The sequence below is a fragment of the Panthera uncia genome (assembly GCF_023721935.1).
Source record: "Panthera uncia isolate 11264 chromosome C1 unlocalized genomic scaffold, Puncia_PCG_1.0 HiC_scaffold_4, whole genome shotgun sequence".
Classification (NCBI taxonomy): Eukaryota; Metazoa; Chordata; class Mammalia; order Carnivora; family Felidae; genus Panthera; species Panthera uncia.
This window is the reverse complement of record NW_026057585.1, coordinates 14,353,801-14,377,672: the sequence shown is the minus strand read 5'-3', so window position 1 is coordinate 14,377,672 and position 23,872 is coordinate 14,353,801. Positions and strand designations below refer to the sequence as shown.

At 41.9% G+C, this 23,872-nt stretch overlaps 1 protein-coding gene across 2 annotated transcripts in view; it reads right to left on the bottom strand.

Moving 5' to 3' along the window:
- VAV3 (vav guanine nucleotide exchange factor 3) overlaps positions 1-15,338 on the bottom strand; it is a 358,747-nt gene extending 343,409 nt beyond the window's left edge. The window contains exon 1 of one of the 2 annotated variants that reach the window (XM_049616683.1): positions 15,018-15,338. In XM_049616683.1, coding sequence (XP_049472640.1) covers positions 15,018-15,221 — 204 coding nt within the window. In that variant the 5' untranslated portion in view covers positions 15,222-15,338. The remainder of the gene's footprint in view (positions 1-15,017) is intronic. The other variant, XM_049616684.1, reaches the window with a different exon arrangement.
- Between the last annotated feature and the right edge of the window lie 8,534 nt (positions 15,339-23,872).

The following is a 23,872-nucleotide window of genomic DNA, read 5'->3' as shown; positions in this document are numbered from 1 at the left end:
GGTAACCTTGGGCAAATCATTGCACAAATCAGAGGCCTGAGACAGCCAATTTTTAAAACCAAGGCGCAGAGCTAAAATTACCTCTAAGGACTTTTCCAGCTCCATAATTGTAGAACTCTTTGAACAATACAATCAGTTGCTATAATGGTCCATTCAAACAGGACCATCCTTCCCCACAGCCTAGTGCAGTATGTGGGCTACTTTGGCAGGATTCTCCATAGTCCAAGATTAATATAGTTTTTGAGTTGAGTCCATGGTTTATGGTTTTTTACTACTGTCCATTTAACTTTCAGCTGTTCCTCCTCATTTTAACTTGCAACATGTAATCTTCTTGGATTTATTAAAAAAAAAAAAACAGGCTTAAAATAAAAATAAAAAACAGGCTTAATGAAAAGGAATGGCATATTTATTGAGTACCTAAGTGCCAAACACCAAATGTGCATTACTGTAATTAATTTTATCCCTAAAACACTGCAAAAAGGAAAAAATGTAGAGAAGATCAGAGTGGTTAGGTTGACCAAGATTATAAGTGGAACAGCTAGGACCCAAAGCCAGGCTGATGCATTCAAGGCCCAGGTGCTTTTCACTACACAACGCTACCTCACAGGTTTATTAGAATAGTTGGGGCGCCTGGGTGGCTCAGTCGGTTGAGCGGCCGACTTCAGCTCAGGTCATGATCTCGCGGTCCATGAGGGCTGTGAGTTCAGGCCCCGCGTCAGTCTCTGTGCTGACAGCTCAGAGCCTGGAGCCTGTTTCGGATTCTGTGTCTCCCTCTCTCTGACCCTCCCCTGTTCATGCTCTGTCTGTCTCAAAGATAAATAAATATTAAAAAAAAAAAAAAAAAAAAGAATAGTGTGTAAATGAAAAGTCCTTAGTCTTCAAGTCAGAATCTAGGAACCCTCTAATGGGTAGCGTAAATGAAGTTTAACGTATTGCATTTACATGGAATATAAGAAATCTATTTGATCTCTTCTCTAGAGAGGTGAGGGTATTATTACTATTAAACACATTTTTTCCACTTATTTATTTAAAACCCAGCAAGGCTTTAGGTGATGCCACATGGGCAAACTTGTCAAATAGCTTAGGGCTAGCTCGATAGGTGAGAAGTTAATTCATGTGCATCATGGAAACTGGTGAACCATTTTTTTTAAACATGGAAGGAAAAAAAACAACAGATCCTTTACCAAATTTCTCGTTACTCTTCACTATGGTCATTAAATGGAACTATATATTCAGAAAGATGGAAATTTAATAAGGATTTAACCATCAGAGCTACCACAAAAATACTCCCAAGAGTCCAGCTTCACATTTTAGAATTTACAGGTATGAAATGGATGTTAACCACAATTATGACATTCTCCCCTTAAATGGGGTCTCTGGAAGCACCCAAATTTTCCACGTTAGTGCTCATCCTGAACACCGGAGATTTCAACTCCTGCTTCTTCCTTACTGAGGAACTGCTATATTCTACTGAATCCCCAAGTACAGTTTACAGGAAAACACAAGGTTTTATTTTCAAGTACTCTGTCATTATAAATAATCTCAACTCAAGCATTTCTTGTGTCGCTCGCTGACCATGGCCTATGCTTACTAACTTCCTTTAGCCAACAAATACCTTTTCACATTTGAAGGTCAAATGCCAGGGAATTTAATACTTTTCTGCCAAATCTACATTTTGTAGTATCAGTAAGTAGCAGAATTATCCTTTCTCTGTCAGGCACCACACACATGATTAAGTTATATTAATTAACCACCCCCCCCCCAACCTCCTTGCAAAAAAAGGCTTGCAAATAGCAGGTGCTGTAAGCTGGCTACAAGAGGGGACAGGCAGCCTTGTTGCCACTGGGAAGTGAAAAAGGTGACAGGTTTCTGGTTCACTGGTGGATGTTCACTCGAGCACACCACTGGGGTCTGGAGACCACAAACCAAGAAGAGTAGGTCTAGCATGCAGTGCCCAATTTCTCAGAATCAAAGTTTTCATAACACCCAGTCCTCTCTGGGCTTCTAACTTATTAAACACACACTCTTCAAGACCCAAAACTAACTCCCAAGAAAGCAGCAATAATTTGTAAAGTTTGGGACAGTTGCTACTTCTAGTAACAGTGGTCACCATCATGGGGAGTAAATGGGACAGACTGAGGATAAGACTCAGGAAGACTGGTAATGATAAAAATCAAGTGAACTTGCAGGGACTGAGGGAGAGTTGGGGACTCAATGTCTGGGATTTAGAGAGCTGGAGCCTCACTGGGGGGAATAAGAAGCCTAGAGGATCACAGAAGGCACTGCAAAGAGGTGACGTACACAGCAGCTGGTGCAGTGAGGCTGGGCAGTAAAAACCCACTGGTGAGCAAGCTTCTCCAACAGCTCTCTTCAGCTTAGAGGCAAGAGCAGAAAAGCCAGTGGAGGAGGGCACTGCAGGGTGGGGGTCACCGGCGCATGTGACATCACAGAAGGTGAAGGGAACTGGGGATGAAAGTAGAACATATTGGAGCAGGACTCAGGAACACGCAGCTAAGAACAAATGGATCAAGGAAGGAAGAGGTATCAGTCAACTAAAGAGCACTGGGAGGATACTGAATGGTACACTAGGTATGAGGGAGTGAGAGGTAAGCAAGTCAGGAGCTTCCAGACAGCGCAAGAACAGGCTTTGGACAGGGCTTTAGATGCCTATTATGCAATCTGACTATAGTCTACTCCCTCAATGTTTAAGATATTCAAGAGAATAGTCCATCATCTGATATTCCAGGCCACACACCAAAGTCCTATGACTTAATATCTTCCTGCCAGGTGCAAATGGTGCAGCCATATTCCAGTATGAATGCTATGGAGGATATTCCATCACTGCTCAGAGTAACTGTCCTCTTGGGGACATCACTGAGGTCTGAATGTCTTTGCACATTCTTCGTCTCACACACACTCTCCCCACTCCGTTTCTCAAGCCTTCTTCCTCTCCTGTAACCACTCAGGTCTCTGTCCTCTTCCTGGTCTCATCTGGCTCACCCAGCTGCATGCACTTCTGCACCTGCCTTGCAGCATCCGATGACTTACTTTATCCTCTCTGCATTCCTGCAAGACCTGACTCCAAGGTCAAATCTACTTTCTTCCAGCCCTACAAAAGCACAAAGTTCCTAGGATTTAGCTTTAGGACTCCAGTGTCCTGCACATAGGAGGTACTGGACAAATGTCTGTGGAAAGGACAGAAATATCTTGAGCCATGCAAACACATGAACATGTCATTCCCTGCACATCAGCAAAATTAACAATGCGTCCAAGAGAGCATTACCCCCTACCAAGCATTTGCTGTGCTCATTCACTGTAACTCCGGTCTCCCATCCCACCCCCTGTTTTATAAGGGCATGTCTGAAGTAAAATCCATGCTGTACAGACTAAAAGCCACACAGGATCAGGGACTGAGTTTTATTTACCTTTAAGTTCTCTGTTTCTACTACAAAACCTAATATTTAGTAGACAAATTGATGACTTAATGAACTCATATGCACAAATTCCCATAAAAACAAAACCAAACTAAGAGCTATGAAATTACCAAAAAGCAAATAATTGTTAAGTAATCTGACTCTAAAATAAATGAAAACCAGTTTCATTATTCTAGATGTTTCTGTTCTAAATGTAGTAAATTTCAGTGCAAAATAATACAATGTAATTTTGTACTTGCAGGGCAAGCCTTGCTTTTTCCAAGCATTTTCCTAGTCATTTCCTCATGCAATTCACCATCTAACCACTCAGCTTGGTAGCAGGAATGGGAAACTTCACTGCATTTGGAATTAGGACAATTGGACTCAAGTCCTGTCTTCACCACTTCCTGTCTGTGTGACCTTGAGAAAAGTCCTTTATCCAGTACACATTTCAATTTCCTTCTCTGTAGAGCGGTGATAAGATCTTGTTCTTCCTGGCTCTTAGACTTAGGAGGATCAAGGATGTGGGAGAGGAAGAAGGAAATAATATCTTGCTGAATACCTACTATGCCCCAAGCATTTTACAAATATTATTTCTCACCACAACCCTGCAAGTAGGTTTTACTATTTCTTGCCTTTAATATGAGAAATTGGAGACTCAACAACTAAAATAATTTTCCCAAATTTATCAAGTGCCAGAGCTGGGATTCAAACATATCTGTCTTGTCCCAAAGCTCTCTTCATGAAATTATAATGCCTCCTTAATGAGCTCTAAACATGTATAAAAAAAATTTTAGCTGCTCTTCAGCATATTACTGATATGTCAGTATTTACTGTTCTTGCTGTAAGTATGGAAGGCAGAGAAAAAGAAAAGCAGGTATTTGGCAAGGCCACATGTTAGAGACAGAGCTGGGCCTCTCATTCAGGTCTCCTGACTCCTGGCCTAAAGCCTTTTCATTAAACCATATTGCCCCCATGCTCCCAGGAAAAGGCTGCTGACATTAGTGCGCACAGTCATGATGCTTGTTTATTCAAGCCAGCTGTTACTGATCTATTTTGAGACAAGTACTTTGAAAATCATGGAAGGTGAGTATCAAGTGTTTCATTGACTATTCCATATTAATTGACCCTTTAGAGAACTCCCATGTGAGTAGCATATCCTGCTGGTTTCCTGTTAAGCAAGCAACTCAAAGGCTAACTACAATTCTTGCAACACATATTTTGAAAGCACACTCAGAGAGCAGTACAAAATACAATTCTAAAATAATTTTATACAAAAAAATTATCTACTTTTCTGTTCATGGTTCTGTCCACTAAATGCTGAAGATTGGGGGAAGGCAGAATGCAAACTTGCGACTAGCCTTAATATAATGCAGGATCTGTGTTAACAGTTGGGGGGGGAGGCAGGGGGTAATAGAGTATTCTAAATAACAGCTAATAGGTGTGAATTTACAAGAATGGTTATAATAATGAAAGGGAGAAAAGACAACCATTTGAAAGCATGTCATTTAAAACAATGGTGTTCCTGCTGCCCAGGGAAATAAACATAGGCATGCAAAATACCACATGCTCAGGACCAGGTGTCACCAGGCACAGTATTAAAAGGCCAAAAAAGACCAGCTACACTCATCCTCCTGCTCTCTCATTACCTTTCCTCAGTTTTTCTACCTGATTTTATTTCCTTTCACCATCTATACCTATCAGAGGTCTATCTCCCATTTTACACTGCTTAGGATGACAACTGTATAAAATTAACCAGTTGATATTCAATACCCTGAAACCAAAACTATTACTCAATAACTAGTATAGAGATACTATTATTGATAACCACAAAACCAATCTGAGAACATTCCTCCAAGCAAAGGCTACAAAAGAACAATGGAGGGGGGTGTCGGTTCACTGCAATTCACATTCATATGTACCAATAGCCTTACTAAAGGAATTCAGTTTGCTTTAAACATTCTAATTCTAATCTTGTCTTCACCACAAGACTGTTGAACAACTACCTGTTAGAATAAGTTACTAAACTCTTAGCCTTGGAGAGTAGCTACCTCATGAAGATAAGTGATTGTTTCACATTGGTGTGACAAGGAGATATTTCATGGAAGGTGTAAACACGCTGCCTTGTATGTTTCTGCAGAAGTAGTAGTGACAATCATAGTAAAAATCATTCAAATTTATTGAGTATTTGTTATGTGCCAGTCACAGAGCTAATTCATTCATTCAGCCCTTACAGCCACAGTAGGGGCAGGTTCCTTTATTATGCCTCTTTTAGAAATGAGGAAGCAGAAGAACAGACAGGTCTAGACACTTTCTTTAAGTCACTCAGGTGGTAACTCATGAAACAATGTTATCTGTTATTAGTAATGTCACTCAATGAACACCCGTTTTGGTTTTTTTTTTAATGTTTATTATTTAGTTTTGAGAGAGAGAAAGAGAGAGAGAGAGAGCGCGCTCATGGGTGGGGGAGGGTTAGAGAGAGAAGGAGACACAGAATCAGAACCAGGCTCCAGGCTCTGAGCTGTCAGCACAGAGCCCAACACGAGGCTCAAACCCACGGACCGTGAGATCATGACTTGAGCTGAAGTCAGACGCTTAACTGACTGAGCCACCCAGGTGCCCCACACGTTTTTGATTTTTAATGACACAGTGCCAAGTACATCTTATTAAAGATGTATAGATATATTTGAAAAGGTAGTAAACAAAGTCATCATTTCCCATCCATCCATGAATTTACTTTATGCCTATTTGGGTGTATCATGTATGAGTCCTGGTGTCAATTTCTAGAGATGTACATAAATGAATAAGCCTATGGCAGCCTCAAGCAGGTCACAGCCTGGAAAGGGCCACAAAATACTGCAAGATGGTACAAGGAGGGCTATGCTCCACCTGTGTACACTATACAGTGGGGCACAAAGCAGCAGGTGATCAGCTAGGGGGACTCTTGAATGGAATCTTCAATCACACAAATAAGGGCATTTCAAGCAGAGAAATGGGCACATGCAGTAACCCAGGACATTTAACAGCACAGTTCATTTGAGAAGCCACAAAAAGTTTACAAGTACAGAGTGGAAGAAACCTTTGAGAGGTGGAGCAGGATTAGACGACAGGTCCTTGCATGCTTACTAAGGAATCTGGATGTTATCCCATTGTCCATAAGGAATCATTGGACAGTTATAAGGAGGTTGACTGACCACTTGCCCCAGTAGTTCAGGTAAACCCTAGGAAACCTCGGTCACTCTCCATCATCACACCCAATATCCAAGCAAGCTTTTGCAGCTCCACCTTGAAAATACATTCTGAATCAAATGAGGGAAATAACAGCACATGTGCATTCAAATGGAAAGGTTCAGCAGAGAACTGAAGATGCAGGAAAGTATGGGGACAGAGTGATGAAGGGACTGACCATGGCTGTGGGAACGCTGATAATCTGCCCATAGAACATGAGAGAAAGCCCCATCTATAGGCACAGATGCAAGAACCTGAGAATCTGAGGAAGCGATCCTCTGTTTTCTCAGTTGAGCAGGAAGCAAGGTCACCAGAAGAGAGGGAAAAGTGGAGACAAAGGTGAACGGGTTTCCACAAGAAAAGGTACCAAGGAGGTGGGAGGATGGGCAAAATGGGTGAAAGGGAGTGGGAGATACAGACTTGCACTTGTGAAAGGAGTAAGTCACAGGGATGAGATGAGAGGTATAGTATAGGGAATATAATCAATGGCATTGTAATAATGTTGTATGGTGACAGATGGTGGGTACACTTGTGGCAAGCACAGCATAGTGTACAGACTTGTCCAATTACTATGTTGTACACATGAAATTAATTTAACTGTGTGTCAACTACAATTAAAAGAAGGAAAAAAAAAAGGTACAAGTGGTCATCTGGGTGAGTCGAAAAGTGAATGGTCTAGGGCAGTTCCCAAACTTTTTGGTCCCAGGATGTTATTACACTGGCCATTATTGATCAGCCTCAGCAGCTTCTGTTTGTGGGGGTCACATCTATCAACATTTAACATATTAGAATCTTCAACTGAGAAATCTTTAAAGTATCTACAAGCCCATAATCCATGGTCCACCTCAGCAATGACATCAGTGGCGTCATGCAGCCTTTGAAAAATTCCACTATACACCTGCGAGAAAATTAGAGAAAAGGCAAATCATGTCTTTTTTTTTTTAATTTTTTTTTCAACGTTTTTTATTTATTTTTGGGACAGAGAGAGACAGAGCATGAACGGGGGAGGGGCAGAGAGAGAGGGAGACACAGAATCGGAAACAGGCTCCAGGCTCCGAGCCATCAGCCCAGAGCCTGACGCGGGGCTCGAACTCACGGACCGCGAGATCGTGACCTGGCTGAAGTCGGACGCTTAACCGACTGCGCCACCCAGGCGCCCCAATCATGTCTTAATTATAAAAAAGACGTTTAACCTTACGGAACTCCTAGAGTTATCTATGGCCCTGCCAGGAGTCCCCAGACCGTCCTTTGAGAACATCTGGTCTAGAGCACTGGGTAAAGCTGGGTAGCCTAGGTGCCTGCTGTGGTTAGGGATGATGAATTTCAAGTGAGAATAGTCTGAGTGATACAGGTTTTTCCTCCATCAGACCCAGCAGCCAAGTTGCAGGCAGGAGTAAGTGGAGAGCTGGATTTAACCAGGGTTGCACTTTACTCAAATGAGTATTGCAAATCAAGAGAAACTGGTATCATAATGGCTGCAGTATTTAAAATCAGGAGGAAGGAAATGAAGACATGAAGGCAGGGAAGAGGTGGCAGGAGCTCAAAAGCTTGTTGGAGTTTAGGTATTAGAATAAGCCAGAAAGAAAAGAGTAGTAGGAGAATATGACACTTGACACGGAGAATACAAAAGGTAACTATTAATAGTTTCTAACTCATCATTTAAAACCGAATGTACTCCCTCTCCCTCTGAAATCTGTACCTCCTCTATATTACCCTCCCTCCCAAATCCCCCCAGGAGGAGAGGCTCATCCTAGATACTCCTGACTCTCACTGCATTGAAGAGCCTTGTCCATTCCAACTCTCCATCATGTCCATCTTTTTGTCCTTCTCTAGCCTTCCTGTCCTGCCCTTTCTCTGCCACGGCATTCACCGGCCCCTCCCTCCCCTGACTGAACTTCAGCAGCAGCCCTGTTCACGCCCAGTTCTGCTCCATCAAGCTCACCCTTCACTCTGCTGGGGGTGAACTTTGCACAATGAAGTTCATCATGTGATTGTCCGCACTCCATCCATGAAATGATTGTACCAACAGAGGTGGAGGTGTCAAACAGGCAGGTACAGGCTATGTGAATTTGGAGTCCATCGAGGTACGAAAAGTAGGTAACACTACAGTGACATGACAGGATACAGGAAAGAGAGTATGAACAAAGACAATGAAAGAGGCAATTCAAATTTCCTCAGAATGTTTAAAGAGAAACCAGCAAAGGAAACAGGAGATATTAAGTCATGAGAGAATGAGGAAATGTGTAGTGTGGTGGTAATCAAGGGAGTTTCAGAAGCAACAGAAAAGGCCATGTTAAATGCCATAGAGAGTTTTAGAAAAATAATTTTGAAAAGGGTTGTATTTGAAAATGAGGAAATTGGTATCCACACTGAATCAAAACTGCATTACAAACATGATATAATTTTCCCCACCAAAAAAACAAAAAACAAAAACAAAAACAAAAAAAACACCAAACTACTTTCCCATTTTCCTCACCCTGGTAGGCATGGGATTATACCTCACCACCAATAATGTCTCAGCATTTTAATCCTTTATCTCAGGCTCTGGTTCCTAGAGAGCCCAGGTTAAGCCATCAAGTATCCTACAGAACCAGTCCTTAAGATGCCGTAATATGCCTTAACATTGGTATCAAGTTTAGCATTATGCTGACAGATTATCCAAAAGAATAATCTAACAAATGGCAAAGAGGTTAGTGACTTCTGTGAAGCCATGACATTATTTTGAACTGATTGACCAAAACCGTAATAGAGCACAGCACTCTTTTTGGACAACGAACGCCATTTTTCCTCCCTTCAGTATAACCCAATCATCTTCACACAGCACCATCTGGGGGGAGTATAGGCATGTGTTTGGAATGTACACCTTAATGCTAAAACTAACATAATCATGGTTTTTCAAACTATGTACAGTTATGTATAGCAAAAATAGAGTTCTCTTTGCCTTTTTTGAAAAAGTAGGAACAGCATTAAAACCCAACTGCAGGTTAATAGCCTGGAAGGAAATCCTGGGGACAATACTAGTATACTCTTTTAGAAATGCTGTATCACCAACACTTGATGCTCAGAGATTAAAAAAAAAAGAAAAGAAAAAAGAAAACTAACAATGACTGAGAGGAAATGGGGATATGGTATTCAGAAGAGGAGCAATCAGTGAAAATTTTTAGGAACACATTAAGTTTTATATTTTCTTATACACATTTTTTCATACATACATATACAAGACTTCCATATGATAAAATTTATCTAAATCTAAAAGAGCTATTTTAATAGGTATAGAATTAAAATTCTACTGGACAAGAAAATAACCCTCTAGATCTCTTTTCCCTAAAAGCCACCACCGTAGCAACAATACTCCTGGAGAGGGGTATAGCCCTCTGTACTGATCATCTCCTGCTACCTGTTCTTCTCCAATGGGGTGTTTGCCCATCACACACCAAATCTGTTTCTCTCAAATCACCAAAATATTTCATTTGACAGTCCATCTTCCATCCTTGTTTTACTTCATCTATCAGCAGCATTGACATGTCTGCTCACTCTGTCTCCCAGAAACACTTTATTTGCTTGGTTTCCTGAAACCACACTCTGCCGACTTCCCTCCTGCCTCATGGCCATTCTCTCTCAGCTCCTTTTTGGTTCTCATCTTTCTACCCTTGACACACGGGTAGGCCCAATAGCTTATTCCTTTGACCTCTTCTTTCTAAACACTACTTTTTGGGTGATTTCATCCAATCTCATGATTTTGAATACCACCTATACCCGACTCCAAAATTCACGTCTACATTCCCAACTTCTCCACTGCCTGCTCAGTCTCTCCACCTACATGTCTACAGGCCATTTCAAACATAACTAACTCCAAGTCTCCCCCCTCCTCGAACATCCACCCAGAGCTATCCTAGCTCTAGTTTTCCCCATCTCAGTAATAGCAACTCCCTCTTTCCAATTTCTTAAGCCAAAATTCTGGAGTCATTCTTGGCTCCTCCCTTCTCATACACATAATCTGGTTCCATCAATAAACTCCTAGGGCACCTGAATGGCTCAGTTAAGTGTTCAACTCTTGATTTCGGCTCCGGTCATGTTCTCATGGTCATGAGACTGAACCCTGCACCAGGCTCTCTGTTAAGTATGGAGCCTGCTTAAGATTCTTTCTCTGCCCCCTCCCCCACCCACACTCTAAGATAAATAAACATTAAAAAAATAAAATAAACTACTGCCCCTCCCTTCAGAATATATCCAGAACTTAATTATTTGTCACCATCTGCCCTGCTATCACTCTGGTCAGAGTTGCCGTCATCTCTTGCTAAAGTGACTATATGAACCTGACGGCTTCCATTCTTGCTGTTCTATAGCACAGTGGCCAGAGTGACCCTGTTCAAAGGTAAGTCAGGTCAGGGGACTTCCCACTTCACTCAGAGTGAAAGTCAAAGTCCTTACAATGACACATTAGGCTTAAAAAGCTGGCTCCTATTTTCTCTGACCTCATCGTGACCACTCTTTCCCACACTCTCCTCCAGTCACAATGGCCTTGCTTTTCCTCCAGTATACCCACCATTTAATTGACCTCGGGACCTTTGCACTTGGTATTCCCTTGCCAGGCATATTCTTCTTTCAAAACATCCATATTCCTACATTCCTTCATTCTCTTCAGGTCCCTGCTCACCTGTTACCCCCTCAGAGAAGCCTTTCTTGACTACCTTCTAAAAAAAAAAAAAAAAAAAAAAAAATCAAATGATATTTTGCTCTAGTCCCTTACTTGGTTGAAATCTCTTCATATGACATATTATATAGCCATTTCATTCTTTATTGTCCATCTCCCCCACTAAAATATAAATCCTTTCAGGGCGGGGATTTTGTGGTGTTTGTTTATTGCTCCAAGCCAGTATCTACAACAGTTCCTAGGACACAGAACCAGATATTTGTTGAAAGAACCCTGGAAGCCTGAATAATTCATTTTAAGACAATTCAAAGTCTACCCATACCATACACAAATGGTCAGTAAATTCAAATATATTATCATCCCAAGACATAGAATAAAGAAAAATTTTAAATTACAAAACAGTAGGATTAAGATAATCTCATTGATAGATCTCGGGGCCCCTGGGGGGCTCAGTCAATTAAGCATCAAACCCTTGGTTTCAGCTCAGGTCATGATCTCATGGTTTGTGAATTCAATCCCCACATCAGGCACAGAGCCTGCTCGGGATTCTCTCTTTCCCTCTGCTCCCTCCCCTGTGTTCTCTCTCTAAAACAAAGAAAAATGAAAAATATATACATATATTTATATGTATTTTTGAACTGAAAAAGATCCTCCTCCTCCTCCTAATATAGCAAGACTAAAAAGACGGGTAGCACAGCCAGGAAGAACAATTGGAGACTGGGATCCCATTTATATTCTATTTTGAAGGATTATTAATTTAAGACCTCAAGATTCAAACATATAATTGAGCAGTTATTTGCAGGGTTTTTTAATGCAAACAAGGCAGAAGGCTAACAAGAGAATAGAAGAAATCGCACTCATTGGAGATAAATACTCTTATCAAAAGGGGCTACTCACTGTATAGCCTGTTACAGGATAATTAAAAACAGCCAATAAGCAAAAAACATCAACAGACTAAAATTCCCTTTGTCAACATCTGTTCATCACAGTCTCAAATGTGACAAAACTCTGAGGTGAGACTTTATAGTTATTTCCTGGCTTGGAAGATCATGTGCTATAAAGAAATTCAAATTAATATCATCTTCAACAGAACCTAAATCAGGTGGACAGAAGGACTCGTAGACACTAGAAATGGCAAAAGCCTTTATAGTAATGACATCTCTAAATTCAGAAGAATAAAGTCTGATGGGATGCAGGTCAGGATTTCACTGGGTTACCAGGTTATTTACCATACCATGAATACTGTTGATGGGGTAGGAGCCTTAGAACCAGAAGCAGCTAGAAAGACAGAAGTTAGATCCAGAAATAGAAAGGTCTGCCCAAAGGGGTTTATGGACCTTACAATTGTTTTAAATTTTTCATTGTAACCTTCTAACTCTTTATATGACAATAGCAAAAAAACAAGAAAATGTTTTAATTTTACTACTAGTGAACACCTATAGGTGAGCACTGTAGGCATGTTAAATAGATCGATCACCTTGTTTAATGAAACCGTTAATAAGTGTCACTTAAGGATTTAACAACAATCTGTATAATACAGACTCAGCTGTTCAGCCACCTTCTCTCTCTGCAAAGTGGTCAAGAACCAAGAAGGAAGCCACAACAGACATCACCATATTCAGGCAGTAGCCTCCCAGGGTTCACTTTTGAGAAAAGCCCTCACTCGCAGGACATTACAGAGGAAACTGCATTGAATTTGGAACCAGAAAGCTCAGGGCTGGACAGACTTAAGAACCCAAAAGCAAAATAGCTTAAGGAAAGCCATTTAGCTGTTTACCTCATTATAACCCAGTAGCTTATCTGATAGCACAGTGCTGTAATTCCTTTACAGGGCAAGGATCCCGATGTGTTCACTGTGGTACCCCCAGTAGGGATTTCAGTTCTCAGAGCATCATCTGTGCTCCATTTTCATTAGTGATACTTACAATGATTATCCTCAGTCACCAAAAATTTATATTACAAATATATTCTACAAAGACCAAAATCACATTTGAAAATATTTTCATCCATTGTTAACAATCAAATAAAGGTTAGAAGATCAAAAGAGGGAGATTCTCAGCTGCCCAGAGAGATTGATTATGGAGAACAACTTATTGAACAGCCCCTGAGGGTTCCAGGAAACTGAAGTTTCAGGAAGTGCACACAATACTGTATTCCCTGCTGGTGGGCCAAGCCATCCTGACCCACACTGCCTCCTGAGGCTACTGGCCAGGTGGAAAATAGTGATCTGTAAACTCGATAGCCAAGTGCAGCTCCAGTAGAACTTTGCTCAGAATAACAACTTCCAGCTTAATGAAAATGTCTGTTAACCCCTTAACAGGATATCCAGAATTGAGACAACTTTGAAGAGGTCCATAGAGTTAGCAATCACCACCCAGGATTATGGGAAAGTATGAAATAATTTATCCACTTCTGAAATCATATGGTTCTCACCACTTACAAGCCTGTTTTGTCTTGGGGACTGCTAACCAGCTGACTGAAGGCAGATAGGATAGGCAAGGAATATAGAATTTGGGGTGCAGAGGGCCCCTGATGAAACACCGACATCAAGAAGAAGAGATGAATGTGTATGTTCTAACTTTAAATCCACAATTATTTAATCTTATGAGTCAATTATACTGTAAAAGGCACTGTTCTAGTTGCTAAGTGGTTGAGACTATCATTCAGGAATAGTGATAAAATGTCATGGAAGGGGGCTCCTCCTCCCTGTTAAGTTGAACGTGGTTTTTTATATAATGGGAAAAAGCAAAGAGATGTGCTGAACCGTGTTCAAGATCTGTACGCATGGAAACTTTCTGACGGGACCAAAAAAAAAAAAAAACTACTATTCCTCTGAGCCGTGACTTTTGAGTGGACTCGGACGCATGCAGCCTTCCAGAGTTGTTTTTAACCCCTCGAAGAGGCACCGCCAGGCAAAGCTCCAGCCACAGGAGCCAAGCGTGCACCAACCACACCACCTGAGCAAGCACCGAACGAAGGAAAAGCAGAAGGTCTTAGCGAAACTTGTTTCCTGTCGCCGCTGAGAGGCTGGACTCGCTCCTTCTCACATGGCTTCGGAGAAGCTGTAAACACCACCTCTCTGGCCAGCTGGCCACAAGCTCCGGGGGCTTTCGGGAGCAACCGCTGTACGGTGCTCCCTTTTCCTCCCTTTGACCAGTGTCATTCCCGTACAGATAACGGTACCGGAACGCCCTCCACTTCCTAGAGTCATCATTTATGTCATGGTTCCTCTTTCAAGAAAACATGGGGACGACACGCAAAGCAAAAGAACAGAATAAGAGCAAAATCACCCCCATCATCTCCCTGTATCCCTCTCCATTGTTACTATAAAAGAGCTGGAGCAAATTCCTTTTGTTGTCCTACACGCACACACACACACGCACGCGCACACACACACACACACACACACACACACACACACACACACAAAAGTAGGTGAAGGGCACCCTAAGACAGTTTATTTTTTCCCGCCTCGCAGAAAGCCTTTACGAAATCCTCATTACCGTCTCCGGACGCAGGACTTCAGCATTCAGCTGAAGACCTAAACCACCCAAACCATTCCAGGCCAAGGTACAAAAAGCCGAAGCGGTTCCCAAAGCAGAAGGCTGGGAGGCAGGGCAAGCTGAGCGCACCTAGACGTTTGCATTTACACAAAGAAATTAGCCGGATGATTAATGGGAGATGCCGGCTGGAGGCGGAGGCGCCCGCGCCGGCTTCCTTACCTGGGACATCTGCGGCCTCAGGTTGATCTCCTTCAGGTTGATGGAGTGCGCCCGGAGGTTGTTGAGCAGCTGGCAGAGCAGGACTCCATCGCGAAGGGTCTGCGCCAGGTCAAACACCTGCGCCGAGTCCCAGGTCACCCGGTGGTTGGCCGGCAGCACCTTGCAGTGGATGAGCCACTGAGCGCACTGCTTCCAGGGCTCCATGCCCGACGGCTCCGGGACACGGCCCGGCCGGGGCAGGCGGCGAGGATGGGGCCGCCGCCGCCGCGGTTCCTCCGCGCCCCGCCGACGCCAGCCGCGGCCCGCCGCTGCCCTGCGGGGGTGCGGGGAAGCAGACGCCGCGGCGGGCGGGTCGGGGGCTCCGCGCGGGGCTCGGCTCCAGTCCCGGCCCGGCTCCTCCGCCGCCCAGCCGCCGCTGCAGCTAGTCCCGCGCGCTCTCCGTGCGCCCCGGCCGGCTCGGCGGCGGCGGCGCACAGGCTTCCGACTCGCGAGCCCGGCGCCCGGCGACTGAGCATGCCCAGCGCGCCGGCCGCTCTCGCTGCCGTCTACGAGTCCCAAGAGGCGCGGTGGGAGAGCGCCGCCGCCCCGGCCTGGGGTCTGTGCCCGCGGCGGGAAGGGGGGCGCCCAGCGCCCCCGCCCACTAAGAGCCCGCAGGTGTTCAGGGAGTTTTCCTTCGGGCTGGCTTCCCGGTTTGGGGAGAGTGGGGCTGAACACTAATACAGAGGGGTCTCCTACTGAGACCCCTCGATGGCGACAGCAAATTTTTTAAAGGGTCCGAGGGGAGTAAAGGATTAATTGTGGCCCCTGGACTCCCCAGAGAAACGAAAAAAGGGCCCAAAGCATCTTGAGAGCGCAGTGCTTAAAGTTTTAGAGATCGTCACCCCTCACCCCTTTCTGTTCTAGCCCCTGAATTCTCTTCCTAAAGATAATTACTGTTTCTCCAAGTTAGTTGCTGGTAAGGATGTTTTGGCACCTTAAAAGTGTGTGGGGAAACGCCTGCGGGAACCTGCCCCTAACCCCTGAGCCTACTTCGATGCCAGGTGTTTTTCACTTAGACGGTTTCCCTCTCAGACTCGTAACTGCTCCTCGTCGCAATCCTAACGCTTTTCTGATCGCAAAGAAACCTTCGGGGGAGAAATAGGCGGGTGAGACGCCCCCGGAGCTCAGGCGGCCACACTGCGCATGCGTCGGTGAGCCAGGCCCAGGTGGCTGGGAGAGCAATTAGCATCAGTCCTCAGCTGCGCGGGTCGGGCTAAGATCTGAGACCCTTAGCAAAGTTGTACTGTGCCCCCCCCGAAACTCACAGCTGACTCAAGCAGAGCAGTCACATTTCTTAAATCCTCTGGGGACTCCTAACTGGGCCCCGTTTACTCCCGCTGCCCCTCAAAACCAAAAACAGTGTTTAAACTATTCATGGCAAGATACCACCACATTGAACTCTTACTGTTTTATATAAATGTGGTTGGGGCTCACCCTTTCGAGACGTATCCTTTGAAAATTTAAAAATAAAAAGTAATGAAACCCAATAGGTGGGATTTTAGATTTTTTTCTATTGTATTACATTTCCGTAGCTCAAATTTCTATTATGAACCATATTAATTTTATAAAAAAGGTCAAAATGTTTTTTAAAGCATATCTGATCTGTTAAGGACAGGGACTGTGTCCTTTTCCATTAGCCTGTGAAAATCGTAGCACACTGTGTACGCTGAGCATTAAACAATAAATCAGCCTGAGGATTTCCTTTCCTCACATGCATCCTTCCCCAGCAGTTTCCCCTTGTGTTCAACCCAGATTACATCAATGGCACCATGTTTCCTAAACTACAATTTTGGCAAATAAATCATACTAAGCTTTACATATCTTTAGAAACAAAACCAACACATCTGAATCACCATGTAATACACAATCTTGCATAAAGAGAAATTAAAATGAAAAAGAAGTTGCACTTGAAAAAGAATAACTAGGTATAAATTCCATTTCAGGTAGCAATGGATCATTCTTGGGTTTTGTAGGATATTTCCAAAGCCCAGGTAATATACACTATACCAAGAGGCAGACCTGGGTTTAGAGTTTGAGCTCGGCTGGTTTCTAGCAACATGACCTTGAGAAAATTACCAAATTCCTCTAACCTTCAGTTTCCACGTACGTAAAAGGGGAAAAATAATACCTCATAGTGTTGGCAGAATCTAATGATACAACGCCTTGCTCTTCAAAATGCAGTCCATGGGCCAGCAGCACCACTCAGGAGCTTGTTAGATATGTAAACTCTTGAGCTCTACCCCCAGACCAAATGAATCAAAGCCTACCTTTTAACAAGATCCCCAGGTGCTACATATTTACGTTAAAGTCTGAGAAGCACTGATATAATGCATAAAACGTGTGCTGCCTAACACTTAGAGCTCCATAGTCATTAACCAATAGCTTTGAGTTCACAGATAGGCAGCAATGACCAAACAAGTTCTATTTAACTTTTTTTACAATTAATATATACTGTATCATAATATATAATGACTTCAAAATATAAAACCAGAGAGTAGAGAGAAGGGCAAGAGGAAAAGATATGGAAGGCCTAGAAGGTAAGGAGGCTAGAGAAACAGTTACTCAAACAAACAAGGGGCTAAGTGGCAAAATGTGAATCATGTGGAACTCATTAAAGTGTCAGAAATTGGGCAAGAACAAAAATGACAATGGGCTTTTTTGAGCTGTCAGCCAAATTCCTTTTCCTTTAAAATCTTACCACCTAGTGACAGTGAAAGCTGGGAGATAAGGACTAAATTCCATCAGTGGCACTCTTTGCTAGTCCAGCGCCCCAGCGTTCGAGTGAAGGCCATTCTTGCACGTGTAACTTGTGACTAGGACTCAGCGGACCCACTGCCCTGAGGCCTGCATTAGTTCCTGAGGCACATCCACACTCTACCATTTACTGAATGCCAAACCCTCTGTTGGCCACTTCACAAACATTAACTGCAAGTTAGAAGATGTTCCCCTTTCCTAACAGATGAAGAAAGGATATCAAAGGCATTAAGCACCCTTCTTCTGGGTTACTAAGCTCTCAAAACAGGGTGAATTTGGGCTCCACATCTGTGTTGTTTCTATTCAAAGCTGCTCCCCATTATAATAATCACTTTAGTGAATTTAATTACTAGTTTAAATCTCTCCCTACTAGACTGAAACACCTTGAAGGTAAGGATGGTGACTTATTCATCTCCACATTCCCAGAACTAACCTTGGTGATTGGCATACCATAAGCGCTCAATGAATATTAGTTGAGTAAGTGAGTAATGAGTGAACAAATGAGCTATGTTGCCTCTTTCTACTCTCTCTGTCCTCTCTTCCTGGTAGTGAAAAGATCAGGAAACATTCATGGTGTTACTATCAGGCCACATGAAGAGAAGGTCTGCTCCATCCTGTGTGTCTCGCTAGCCTTTCTGGGCCCTCCAGCATATCAGGCGCCCTTTCTTCTCTCTTGCATTGCTCTGAACTTTGGATCTTTGCTTCAGCTTTACTTAGTATAAAAATGGGAAACAGTATGGGTGGCATCTGAGCTTCAGGAAAGACAAGACAGCAATAGATGAAGGATATCACACTCCAGGTCTCTTCCCACGTTCAAAATTACCCCATAATCAGAAAGTAAAGATTAGAGAATTCACTAGGTTATGCATCAGTCCTAACATACCACAGAACTATAAAGTAAAGGAGATGGGAGCCACATAAAGTCATTTCTTGCTACAATCTGTGCTGTCACTCAGTCTTTGCCAATTTTTTTCTTTTTATTCTTTCAACTGTTAAGTTTACAAAAGCACTAAGATCTACCACCGAGAAATTCTGAAACCTAAATTTCTTATTCCTTATTTTATTTGTTTTGTATCACAGAAGTGAATCACTGATGCTATAAAGCATATCAAAGGTAAATCGATTTGCAGTGCTTAGGTGACTCAGTTGGTTAAGCGTCCAACTTCGACTCAGGTCATGATCTGTGATCTGTGAGTTCAAGCCCCACATTGGACTCTGTGCTAACAGATCGGAGCCTGGAGCCTGCTTTGGATTCTGTGTCTCCCTCTCTCTTTGCTCCTCCACCACTCACACTCTGTCTCTCCCTCTCTTGAAAATAAATAAACATTAAAAAAAAGATAAATATATTCATGAAAGCATTAAAAAGGCAAAAACAGAAATAATGTAGACTACAAACTGAATTCCAGACTCTGTCTGTTGGGTTAATTTTCTTCAGCTACAATCAAATGTAGCTTTGTTTCACAAACATTAGGGATGTAGGCTTTAAGTTTCTAGTAATGATAATGTTTTAAAATAAACACCAAAGAACCACTGCAAAGATAGGATGGGTTAGAGTGACATTTCTATAACAACCATTCTTCTAATAAATATGAATGTAGGTATTCAAATAAGTGTGAATTTAAATATTTTTAGGTATAACTGAGCAAGATCTCATTAGGATCATAGGATTTTCTTTTCTCTTCTAACATGTTTAAGCCCTGATAATAATAATTACAACAACAACAACAACAACCATGATGTTGATGATGAAGATGATAACAGTGATGATAATGGCCCTTATTCAAACTGTCACTTAGCATCTAACAAAAGAAATTTACGGGAGATAATTTATGACACAGATAGGCTCCATAGAAGCAGCCTAAAAAGGAGCATAAGAATATGACTCAAAGTCTTTGTGTTACAAGGGATAGACCAATAAAATGCTAATTAGCTAACTCATGTCCAAATAAATGAAAATATAAGTGTTCTCACTCTCTCCACTGTGGATACACACACACACACTCACACAATGAAGCTCCAAAGGTTTAATTCACCAAATGAACCTCACCTCAGCTGCATCTTCTGGTTCACATCAAACATGCTGCAGCCCTCACGCCCTGGTTAGACAACAGTCCACTGTGGAACATTAGCAGTAACATGTGTACGCGTTATGTTTTAAATATGACTGAGAAGGCTGGACTTGCAGGGGAAAGCTCACTAGCTAAAATAGCTATGTGATCAATTAGGGGTCTTGATCTAATTTGTGGAACATTTCAATTTTATTTGGGTGTTGATATAAATAAATTGTCAAAGAAAGAGCTCTTCATACCGAGATGGTGAATATCAAAATCCAATGTGGGAAGCCTGTGGTGTCCCTTTTTCCAAAAAATCCTTATTCATATCACGATCATGATACTCAGTTAGTTGTAGAATAATTATCTAAGTATCTGACATCACAACTACCAGCACCTTCCCTGAACCTCCACCCTGCTCCTCTTATGAGCTCCTCAGGAACAGGGAATAAATATATCTAATTCATGTCATATCTCCGGTGCCTAGCACTTAGTAGGGGATGGGTGGATGGACGAATGAATGGATGGATGGGTGGGATGGATAAATGAAATGAATAGGATATAAACCACATGATGATAGTAATTCTGAGAAAGGAGAAAGCAAGGCTAAAAGTTCCATTTGCCATTTCCACATGTCACCCAGATTTATTCCAGCCACCAACAATGTCCTTGGGAAAATAAAGCAATACTGCAGGACTGATTGACTTTACCCACGTGAAGAGACTACAGGAATACTAGAAAGTGTCCCATTCCCCATTCCAAATAATTCAGAACACTGATTTCATTTATTTTTGTTTGAATGTTTTTTAACAATTAAAATCCATTATCACACAATTAGGAACTACCTGAGAAAGCTAATATATTTACTGATGCCCGATATAGCAACAGCTACTATTTATTGAGTTCTTAGAAGCACTGACAGCTAGCTATTGAACTATGTGCTTTCTATGCTTCGTTTTATTTGATTATCATAATCTCTCTAAGATAGGTGCTATTATTTATTTCATCTTATAGATGAGGAAACCAACACTAAAGAAGCTCAACTGTCTTTCCTAAATTCAAGCAGCCAGTAAGGGGCAGAACCAGTGTGAGAACCCAAACACTGTGATGCTAAGTTACACACATATCACTGTGATGCCATTCTCCCTCCCTGGAGACTGAAGGTGCAGAGAGATTCCCAAGAGCAGACTCCAAAAAGATGGCTTTATACACAGCCAAGTTTGAATGCTCCATGCCTATGCAAACCCAGTAACAAAGTACAGTTTCAATATTTACATAAATGAAATTCCCTTCTATTGCCATTCAAATATCAGGAAAAGAAGCGAAATCTGTTTGATACAGTAATGTTGTTTTAATTCTTTATTTGTTTTTTTTTTTAATATTCTGATTTTGGGGGTGCCTGGGTGGCTCATTCAGTTAAGCATCTGACTCTTGTTGGCTCAGGTCATGATCTCATGGTTTTGTGAGTTCGAGTCTCACATCAGGCTCCATGCTGGCAGGGCAGAGCCTGCTTGGGATTCTCTGTCTCCCTCTCTCTCTGGCCCTCCCTCACGCTGTCTCTATCTCTCAGAATAAATTAACTTAAAAAATAAATAAATAAAATATTCTGATTAATGTGTTTTAAAGTTTGTTAAGTATTCATTTATTCTTTTCAGATGTAAGGCTTTTGTTTTATTTTGTTGTGTTGTGCTATGTTCCAGAATGACATGAGGTTTTTTGTTTTTGTTTTAATCTGGGGGGGTGGGGAGAGGGGTCAGAGGGAGATTTAGAGAATCTTAAGCAGGCTCCATGCTCAGCATAGAGCCCCACACAGGGTTCAATCCCACAACCCTCGAATCATGACCTGAGCTGAAATCAAAAATCAGATGGTCAATCAACTGAAACATCCAGGAACCCCAACATGTGATTTTGAAGTTTAGAAGGTTTAGAAAACTATCTTTTTTGATCATCAGACCCACAATGACAATGCGGGAGTGATTTAACAAGAAAGCTAGCCAGTTTTGTGGGAAACTGACATGAGAATGCTAAAAAGCACCAAAATAAAAATCTAATGTGCCTTATTAACCTCACACATGTGCACCCAGACAGACATTCTCCCATTTATGTATTTTCACAGACTGTTTATGCTCTACTTTGCAATCCTGGCATTAGGTTACCTGTAAAATCACACACTTGTTTTTATTCCACACACAAATACAAAGGGAGTCTCACTGTCGGCACTAGAAGAACACCATGTATCCGGCCAGAATGAAAATACAATAACCATTTCTGTTTCAAACTGTTTGGTTTGTTGCTGGCCAAACTTTTAAGTTATTCTCACAGAAATTTCCTAGATTTAGGAAATAATTCATGTGTTCTTCCTGCTTTCTTCTCTCTTCTCTCTGACATTTCTCAGGAACTAAAATTTAGGGCTGTTTAGATCATAATATAGAATTAGGGTGTAAGAAAGAAAGGGATAAATCTAAGGAAGACTGCTCTGAGAGAACAACGATAATTGAGATTATTTTAAAGAGAGAGGAGGAGGAAATGGTAGACCTAAAAAAAAATAGGAAAATTATTTTCATGTTTTCAAAAAATGAAAAACTATGATTCACCAACAATGAAGCAACAGAAAGAGAAATCAAGGAATCAATCCCATTTACAATTGCACCAAAACCCATAAAATACCTAGGAATAAATCTAACCAAAGAGGTGAAAAATCTATACACTGGAAACTGTAGAAAGCTTATGAAAGAAATTGAAGAAGACACAAAAAAATGGAAAAAGATTCCATGCTCCTGAATAGGAAGAACAAATATTGTTAAAATGTTGATACTACCCAAAGCAATCTACATATTCAATGCAAACCCTATCAAAATAATACCAGCATTCTTCACAGAGCTAGAACAAATAATCCTAAAATTTGTATGGAACCAGAAAAGACCCCGAATAGCCAAAGCAATCTTGAAAAAGAAAACCAAAGCAGGAGTCATCACAATCCCGAACTTCAAGCTATACTACAAAGCTGTAATCATCAAGACAGTATTGTCCTGGCACAAGGACAGACACTCAGATCAATGGAACAGAATAGAGAACCCAGAAATGGACCCACAAATGTATGGCCAACTAATCTTTGACAAAGCAGGAAAGAATATCCAAGTGGTGCTGGGAAAACTGGACAGCGACATGCAGAAGAATGAACCTGGACCACTTTCTTACACCATACACAAAAATAAATTCAAAATGGATGTAAGACCTAAACGTAAGACAGGAAGCCATCAAAATCCTAAAGGAGAAAGCAGGCAAAAACTTCTTTGATCTTGGCCGCAGCAACTTCTTACTCAACATGTCTCCAGAGGCAAGGGAAACAAAAGCAAAAATGAAATACTGGGACCTCATCAAAATAAAAAGCGTCTGCACAGTGAAGGAAATAATCAGCAAAACTAAAAGGCAACTGACAGAGGGGGAGAAGATATTTGCAAACAACATATCAGATAAAGGGTTAGTATCCAAAATCTATAAAGAACTTATCAAACTCAACCCTTAAAAACAAATAATCCAGTGAAGAAATGGGCAAAAGACATGAATAGACACTTCTCCAAAGACATCCAGATGGCCAACCGACACATGAAAAAATGCTCAACATGACTCATCATCAGGGAAATACAAATCAAAACCACCATGAGATACCACCTCACACCTGTCAGAATGGCTAACATTAACAACTCAGGCAACAACAGGTGTTGGTGAGGATGCGGAGAAAGAGGATCTCTTTTGCACTGTTGGTGGCAATGCAAGCTGGTGCAGCCACTTGCAGTATGGAGGTTCCTCAAAAAATTAAAAATAGAACTGCCTTACAACCTAGCAATTGCACTACTAGTATTTATCCAAGGGATACAGATGTGCTGTTTTGAAGGGACACATACACCCCCATGTTTATAGCAGCACTATCCACAATAGCCAATGTATGGAAAGAGCCCAAATGTCCATTGATAGATGAATGGATAAAGAAGATGTGGTATATATATATAT